The sequence below is a fragment of the Octopus bimaculoides genome, chromosome 7 (assembly GCF_001194135.2).
Source record: "Octopus bimaculoides isolate UCB-OBI-ISO-001 chromosome 7, ASM119413v2, whole genome shotgun sequence".
Taxonomy (NCBI): Eukaryota; Metazoa; Mollusca; class Cephalopoda; order Octopoda; family Octopodidae; genus Octopus; species Octopus bimaculoides.
Window position 1 is genome coordinate 29,955,494 of NC_068987.1, and position 9,589 is coordinate 29,965,082.

The 9,589-nt window shown below is 37.5% G+C and overlaps 1 protein-coding gene across 2 annotated transcripts in view; it reads left to right on the plus strand.

Moving 5' to 3' along the window:
* The window catches only part of LOC106883658 (uncharacterized), a 45,281-nt gene that overhangs the window by 11,965 nt on the left and 23,727 nt on the right, over positions 1-9,589 (plus strand). For both annotated transcript variants that reach the window (XM_052969474.1, XM_052969475.1), the window contains exons 2-4: positions 2,067-2,281; positions 3,918-5,100; positions 6,493-6,540. In XM_052969474.1, coding sequence (XP_052825434.1) covers positions 2,067-2,281; positions 3,918-5,100; positions 6,493-6,540 — 1,446 coding nt within the window. The remainder of the gene's footprint in view (positions 1-2,066; positions 2,282-3,917; positions 5,101-6,492; positions 6,541-9,589) is intronic.

Genomic DNA, 9,589 nt, shown 5'->3' on the forward strand with positions numbered 1-9,589 from the left:
AGCATGGAAAGCAGACGTTAAACAACGATGATGATGATGATGATATATATGTATGTTTCTTTTTTCATGCCTTTAGGAGCAGCGTGGATGATTGACAGGTACATTGCAATCGTTAAGTTATGCCAGTACTCCTGTAACTTGAAATTCTCATCCAAATCCATTGTGTCCACAAGATGTTGAAGAGAGTTCCAAATGTAATGTGACTTGAAGGTATAGATCATGCCTTGATTCATAGGCTGGATGATGGAGATGGTGTTGGTAGGGAGGAACTCTACTTGGACTCCCTCGTGATTCAAATGTAAAGCGTAACCACCAGCATTATCCATAACAAGCAACACCTTGAATTCCATACATTCATTTTGGAGGTATTCTTTGGCTTGAGGGATGAAGCATTGGTGAAACCGTTTCAAAGTTAGACTATTGGTAATCCAGGCCTTGGGGTTGTGCATCCAGGGGACAGTCAGCAGGTTTTTATTCGTATTTTTGAGAGCCCTCAGGTTTGTGGACTTGTAGATAAATCCAGGTTTCAGCATTGCCACACGTAATTACCATCACTTTGTCCTTCTGTGCCTCATATCCTGGGACTCTGGCCTCGTCCTTCATGATGTACATCCCAGAAGGCATCTTCTTCCAGAACAAGCCAGTCTCATCCATATTAAAAACCTGTTCCGGCTTGTATCCCTTGTCCTCAATGATCTGCCTGAAGGTCTTGAGGTACTTCTCAGCAGCTTCTTTGTCAGCCAATGCTGTGTCTCTATGCAGGAAGACACACTTTATTTTAAATCGTTTCTGGAAACGGTCAAACCATCCCTTGCTGGCTTCAGAGTCTTCAGGCTCCAGTGCTGTCAATAGTCTTGGTTGTGGTTCTTCGGTGCCTTCTGCTCCGTCTCCTCTGTTGAACTGCTGGTATAATTTCTGCACTTTCCTGCGGATAATGCTACCACTCAAGGGGATGTTTTTCTTCTTGCAGTCACTGATCCACAATGCCAAGGCAGATTCCATCCTGACATAGTGCTTATTTCTCATTATCATTATCTTTTTGGCACTTTTGACAGAAACTTACTGCTACAGTAGTCCTGATCACCACCTCGTTCTTCTTTATGGAGCATATTGTGATTCATTGACAACATAATAGTGACCAACTGCAGCATAACTTTACCTTCCTGGAACATATCCAGCAGTTGTACCTTCTCGTGGAGCGTCATAACCTTTCTCTGGCACTGAGGTTCACTGTCAGAAGCTTTAGAAGGTGAAGGGCATTTGGGTGGCATCTTAAGGTTTTATTAACATGCTGCGAAAAACACAGCACTCAACAAAATACCCATGATAGCTATTGGATGCAGTTTTTCCCCAAAAAACCTACAAAATCTTCTTTTCACCTAATACACACATACCACCAGTGGGATATAGAGCAGTGATTAAAATTATCATGGTTTTGAAAATTTTAATTTGTATTACCACTAGATACAGTAATCTATACTATAATAATAAGGTGGGGGGACCAGCAAGTAACCTAATTTCAATGAGGCTATATTGGCTCATGATCTTAAAAAATTATCCTTTTGAAATAAACAATCTGTATGATCAAATGTAACCATGATTTTTAAAAAAGCACTGGTACTACTCAGTCAATGTTGTTGACTGACTTTTTTGTTAAAACTACAGCTTCAAATTTGTCCAGAGTTGTCTCTCTTTGTTTTTTCCCATTGAGGAAGGCTAAACTGTCAAAAATGCATACCTGGGAATCCACTAGAGGGAAGCACTGGGCAGATATGGTGTTTTACACCTTTTACCATAAGGGGGAATTTTTTTCTCAACTGTAACCATTGTGAATTTACCTATTAGAAGTTGATTTCATGGACCATACACCAATACATAACCCATTCCCTATCTCCTATCAACTTTAGGGTTCATATTTCTACATGCAAACATTCCTCTTTCTATTAACTGTAGGGTCTTTTTTCCTCTATGTAAACCTTATTCCTGAATTGGAGTTTGGCATAACATTTGATTGAATACTTTCACTGGCTAATTTAAATGTTTTTATTATTTGTATTTTTGTACAGAAAACCTATTCAAGGAACTAAATCAGTTTGATGTATTTCCTGAAGAAGACAGCCAAGATATAAATGTGCGCCACAATCTGGTATCTCTTGTTAACAGTCGTCATCGTAGGGCTTCCAGTGATTCACGACCAATCCAACAGGACATAACTACCTCAAAAAATACTCTAGTTTTAGAAAATATTAAACCTAAACTTCCATCAAATTCTGACTTATCGGTAAGTTGGTTTTATTTTTTGCTCTTTTTTTTTGTTTTAATATTTTATTCTTTTATTGAAAGGAGTATCCCTGTATCTTTTTTGGCCATGCTGGAATGCTACATCAAGAATTTTATTCCCTTCATACTGTATCTGCTACTAAATTTATTTGTTTGTGAGGTATTTCTACCTTGACATTAAAGGGATGCCTATACATGCACATATACTCAACTTCAGTGCAGTTTCCAGACAAAATGCTGCTAGGAATTTTGCTCAGCATGCTAACATTTCTGCCAGCTCTATAATAATGAAAATAATAAGTTCCCTGATGCTATACCAGGCACTGGCTCTCATAGTTTCTAATCTTAACTGATTGGAAGTGTTAACATGTACATGTTTTGTCTTGGTGTAAAGGATGGGCTACAGCAAATATTTTCCTCAATACCACAGATTTGCTTGTCAGTTGCTTGACCATAACCAGTTGAATGTATCCCTTGGTGGCTGACAATATGTGCATCTCTAATCACAAAAAGGAGTAGTGGAAGAGAATTATAGCCATGTGTTGAGAGGGATTCTTTGGGGTTTTAATAATTCACCTCTGGAAACATGGGTGTTTCGTTCATCATCTTTAAACAACCCTTATTCAGGGACCTTTTGAGTAGAAAATTCTAACTGGGCCCCACCTACAAGGTTATGTGCTGTTTGTCTTGATATGAGAATACCATGTCGTGTGCCCATGGTTGTGATGCATGTGCCTGGTGTAACCTTATCAGATGGGTTTGTTATGATGGATATATTGGGCTTCATATATTTGTATCCCAATGTGATTTTGATGGTATGCACTGCTCTGTCACTCAGTAGTAGTAGTAGTAGTGGTGGTGGTGGTGGTGGTGGTGGTGGTGGTGGTAGTAGTAGTAGTAATAGTAAAACTACTTAAAAGAATAATATTTATAATAATATTAATGATTTCTAATTTTGGCATAAGGAAGTCCTGAGGTCGATTTGTTTGACTAAAACCCTTCAAGACAGTACTCTAGCATGGTTGCAGTAAAATGACCGAATTAAATAAAAGATAAAAGAATATTTAATAATCTTTATTCATTCTATACTAACAAATCATTATCCTCACCATTTTTATATTCTTTTTCCATGCTGGTATGGGTACAATGGTTTGATAGGATCCTTTGGCTTGGGTTATCACAAATCTGCTCCACTATGTCATTTTGAACATAGTCTCTTTGGCTATGTGTCCTGCTTTCTAACACCAACCCATTTACACTATTTTTAATGGCAACAGCATTACAGAGATTGTTCTGCCCTTGGCAAGATTAAAGAGGCCTCAATCCTACATTGATTGTATTCAATTTGCCAACCACCTTACAGAGTTGCATTTTTGTGGTACCAGCACTAGTGAGGTTACCTTGTAGCTTGCGAGACTAAAAGGTCCCCACAACTGAAAAAGAACAGGAGAGAGTGGGGACATTAAGTGAGATGCTGAGAGAAGTTAAAATACAATTGGTAGAATAGATTTATCATTGTGAGTGGATGGAGGTGGAGATACTGGCAGTGAGAGAGAAGAACGTAGTGGAAAGGGGAAGGGAAAAAGAGTAATAACAAACTTTACTAATTAATCTTAAACTTCTGTTTGTTTTTGCAGGGGCAGATTGATGTTATGGAGAACAATGCTTTGACTGTGAATGAAGTTAAAGATACAGTTCAAGCTGAAAAAGTTGATCCTCTTTCAACTAATTACTTAAAAGACAATGTTCAACAGAATCTAGAAAGTCCTGTAAAGACTCATCAGTATGCTTCCGAGGAAAAAGATCAGAATGTTTATAACAACTTTAAAAAATTACCTGACCAAAACAAATTGGCTGATCTTCAGCAGCAGCAATTAAGAGACCAACAAAATTTAGTCTTTCAGCAAGTACCAAGCCAGAACAGTCTGGATGTTAATTTGCAGCAAAAACTTCTTCCACAGAACTCTGAAGGTGTTGCTTCTCAGCATAAAGTATCTGGTAATCAAATTGTTCATCAGAATACACCAGTGCAGAATGGTTTTCAACCTGGCCCTCAGAATGAAGTATTAGACCAGAAGAACATAAGACAACTGAAGCAGAATAAGCTGGAATCAGTTCCTCAACAAGGAGTTCCTCTTCAGAGCAATGAAGTTACTGCTCCCCAACAAAAACTTTTGAACCAAAATGAAGTAAATATTCTTAATAATCCTAAAAATTCCCTCCAGAAAAATGTTCCTGTTGTCCAGCAGCCAGGAAATTCTGTTATTCAACAAAAAGCAATGAATGTGGATACCGTAACTGTTAGTCCACCAGAGAAGAATGCAGTCAATAATGGTGATAATATTGTTAAAATTCCTGTAGAAGCTATGATTGAGCAAAAGGTTCCACTAAACCAGAACATTGCATCAGTTAATAACATTGCTCCTAATTCATCTAACCAGTTGAATGTCAGTTTTCCACATATTTTAGTTGAAGGAAACAAAGAGGCAAAGGTCAATAACGGCAAAGATGTTGCTGAGCAATCACCTTCAGGTTCCCTTCTTCGCGATAGCTTATTGATTGAGAATTCAAAACAAAACAAATTAGAAAAACTAGCACACGATAATCTTGCTGAAGCTCAGCAGTTTCCTGAAGCAGGGAATTCTATCTTAAAGGAAAACAACATTGGTCAGAATGTTCCAGCCCAAGTTGATTCTGACAGTATTAGGCTGGTTGCTGTTTCAAAGATCCTCTCTAAATCTTACCTTTTTACTCGGCCTATTTCACGTTTAGAACATTATCCACAAAACTCACAAGAATTTTCTGACCATAAAAAAGCAGGTAAACACAATTTTTCTTTCTTGATATTCGTTATTGCTTTCATGCTTTATGCTGAAATTTTAGTCCAATATAATGTTACTTATAATTCTTTGTTTTTAGAATAGTATATCTTAAAGCACACACATAGAGCCCCTATGACTTTTTCTATCCAAAAGAGTTTTTAACACAGTATCTTCATGCTGTTGTTTATAGCTTTGTGTGTGTTCTTTGACATCATCATCGTTTAACGTCCGCTTTCCATGCTAGCTTGGGTTGGACGATTTGACTGAGGACTGATGGACCAGGTGGCTACACCAGGCTCCAATCTGATTTGGCAGAGTTTCTACAGCTTGATGCCCTTCCTAACGCCAACCACTCCAAGAGTGTAGTGGGTGCTTTTACGTGCCACTGGCAAGAAGGCCAGTCAGGCGGTACTGGCAACGGCCACGCTCGAAATGGTGTCTTTTACGTGCCACCTGCACAGGAGCCAGTCCAGCAGCACTGGCAAGGATCTTGCTCGAATGTCTTTTCACGTGCCACTGGCACAAGTGCCAGGAAGGCAACGTTGGCAACGATCATGCTCAAATAGTGCTATTTATGTGCCACCGGCACGGAAGCCAGACAGCTGCTCTGGCAACGATCATGCTCGGACGGTGCTCTTAGTGCTCCACTGGTACAGGTGCCATCACGATTTCGCTTTCACTTGCCCCAACAGGTCTTCGCAAGCCGAGTTTAGTGTTCAATGAAAGAGACGTTGGCATGGGTGCCAGTCTACAAATTTAGTTCGATAAATAATTCACATATTCTCAAAAGTTTATAAAAGTTTTGTCAGCAACAATATTGTGTGTTGTTTTCATGAAGTGTGTGGTTGGATTTTCATAGCTTTCTTTCAGCCAACTGCAGTCCTTTACGGAAGGAGTCATGCTAAGTTAAATATTTAACACACGTCCCACTTGTGTTGCATCAGAGTTTGATGTCTTTTGAAATCATTAACAAGCAGTACAAAGTTGAATTATTGTTTATTCAGGATTACTTAAATACTGATAGGTGAAACATTTGTTTTGAGTTTCTTTGTTATTGGAGTTTTACTTGGACTTATTGGTTAGAAGACCTGGCTGAAGTACATGCAGCATATGTTTGAGTATCTATATAGCAAAGTAGCAAAACAAACAGCATTTCTTTTGAGTTTCTAAAGAGATGATTATTGTAGAAACAAGCTTGTTCAACAATATTGACACTCTTGCTACTGTTCTTGTTGCTTTGCTTCAGCCCTGGGCTAAAGTTAATTGTTCTGGTGATATTTAGTGTTAGAAATGTTTTCTCTGTATGTTTGATGTTTAGTCAACATCTCATTTTGAAATAATTCACTTGGTCATCATGATTCTATTGAGGGTTAATTTTTTTGTCTTTCAGATGACAGTTGGTACTACAATCAAGATATGGAAGGCAGCCTAGGCCATGGTTGGTAACTTTTATTTACATGTACATAGATTGTCATCATTGTTTTAACATCCATTTTTTTTTGTGCTTGCATGGGTCAGGTAAAAATCCTTCAGGTAGATTTTATGACTCTGACCTTCACTTGTTTCCAAGGAAGGTGATATTTCCTATAGTCCTTCGAACATGTATAATACAATGGTCAGATTTGCTTACAATTAGTGCAAATGTTAAGGCAAGGATATATATATATATATATATATATATATATATATACACATGCACACATATGATGGACTTCTCTCTTACCTTCTACCATATCCACTCACAAAGCTTTGGTCAGCCATAGGGAAAATACCTACTAAGATGCTACACTGTGGAACTGAACTGGGACTTATTTCCTTCCTTATTAATGTCCTCCCTATATCACACTATCTCTCCCACATCACACCACCTCTGTAACAAGGTTTAACATTGTATTGGCTCTAGCTGTATTCAGTCTTCTTTTTGTTAGCTGTAGATCTTTTGTTCGTTCTCTCTCTCTCTCTCTCTTTGTTGACATTCATTACTCCCTCATATTCTCCCACCACACTTTCACTTCCAGAACTCTTTTATCACCTTGTCTCATTCCTATCACTCTCTCCACATCATGCCACTCATATTGCTATTATCCAACCATCTTACCAATAATTATTGTGTAGCTGCCTGTCACTCTCTTCCTTTATTCTTTTCTATATTAACCTCTCACTTGACATTTTCAACTTAAGATAAAAAAAATATACATATAAAGGTAGGAATTCTATTTGAAGTACTTCTTGTAAACTGTGGTCAGACTTGTTCTTTTTCATTACTCCCTCTTTTATCAGTCTCTCACACTGGTTCTCTTTCATTAGTCTTCTATCTGCAGTGGACAAGACAACCCCTATGATGCTGGTGAACAATTGATCAGAGATAATGTAGGGTAGAAAGGATTCTTTCGATTTATTGAGGATACAACAACCTCTTTAGTGCTGATGTCAGGAAAATATATACCCAGTACACTAAGTAAAGTGGTGATAAGGCATCCAGCTGTAGACAGCATGCTGGAAATGTAATGTATGGATGTGTGGTCTTTTGATCCATGAAAGAGGTCAGTTGTTCTAAATAGGAACTAACTCAGTCTATGACGATACATCCAGCCAATGCCAGCATGAAAATGTGGATGTAAAATATTGATGAAGATAGTTATATATTCTTGTATCTAATTTCAGTAAATTGTTTTTTTCTGTGAATTACGAGACTTCTACCAAAAATAATACAAAAGTGCACATAAGCTTTTGATTAACTTGGTTCATTCAAATTGCACATGTTTGTAGAGCATCTCTAAATCCGGATGAAGGTGCTACTTGACAGTCTTTATCTTTGCATCTTCATTGAATCTTCTTTGAAAAAACTCAGGTGTGCATTGTTATGCCCACTTCTTCACAGCCACTTCCATTCCATCTGCATTGTCAAATTGTTGTCCCCTAAGACTATCTGTCATTGGACCAAGTAGATGGAAATCAGAGAGCACCTGATCTGGGTCCCATAATAGTTAAACGATAATCAGCCAGCTCCATTTGCCAATTTCCTGATTTGTTGCCAAAGATATGGATCATTTTCAGATTAGTTTATTCCTCTTTATGACTTCTCAAATATTTTTGAGTGTCTCCACATATCACACATTGTAGTCCATCATGTTCCAGAAAAATCAAAGAGAATGATGTCCTTACCATTTCAAAAAAGTAATCACCATGACTTGCTGTGCTAACCGCTGGTGTCTTATATTTGGGTAAGGGGTGCAATGCCATTCCAAGGATTGAGCCTTCATTTCCAGCTCATAAAGATACAATCACATTTCATCCCCCATCACTATATCAGGAAAAAAAAAAACACCTGTTTTTATTAACTTCAAATGCTCCCAGCAAATCATAGCAGACATCTACTTTTCTCTCCTTTGAACTGAATGTTAAGTGCCAAGGTATCAACCACTAACTTTGCACAAACTCTTCATCACCCAGAATCTTGCACCATCTTATATAATGCATTTTGATTGTGCAGCAAGCTTACAGTTTGTGATATTTGTGTTTGCACAAATCATTTGTCTACTCACTTGCAATTTGCATCAATGGCTGCAGTTCTCCCACTGCATGGTTTTTCTTCAATGCCAGTTTTCCTTTCTTTAACCCTAACCCTTTAGCATTTAAACCGGCCAATCCAGCCAAAATATTCTGTTTGTTTTATATTCAAACTGGCTAAATATGGTCTCACACCTATTCTAAAAGTAAACAATTCCATAATTGAAATCTGAAAGCTACAAAATAATGCACTGTTAATTCAAAGCAACATGAATAAATAAGCATTGCATTTGACAAAGAAATCTGAAAGCTAAAGGGTTAAACTTCTTCATCCATTCATGCCCATTGTTCTTGTCAGTAGCATTATCTCCATAAACAACCTTTAGTCATCTGTGGCTGTCAGACAGCCTGTACCCTACCTTTGTCAAGAACTCAATGACAACATGTTTTGCTTCTGCTTAGAAGCTTATTTGCTTTCAATATAGAATAAGAAGAGTTACTATAAGTCTTTGAGCTGCGCTATCTACATGTGCCATTGAAACAACCTGTGGTAGTTAATAAAATATTTATGCTCCTGTTTGCATTACTTTCGGTACAGCTTTTACCTGAAGGAAGTAATTAGGTGCAGGCCTAGCTGTTTGGTTAAGAAGTTTGTTTTGTAACTCTGTGGTTTCAGGTTCATTTCCACTACATGACATCTTGGACATTTGTCTTGAACTATAACCTCGTATTAAACTAAAAGTATGAATGAAATTTGATACACTGAAGCTGTGTGGAAGTCTGTTAAAGGAACTGTTTCTGTTTTTGAGTAGTAGGTGTAATCTATTGCTTAGTTTAATACCACTATGCGGTAACGTTAAAGTGCTGTCTTTTTTCTCCACTGTTTTGACCATAAAGAAAAAACAATTTAAAAAAAAAAAAACTAAATTGAAAAATACATTATTTAATATATTTTCCTTTTTTTTTTTTTTTTTTTT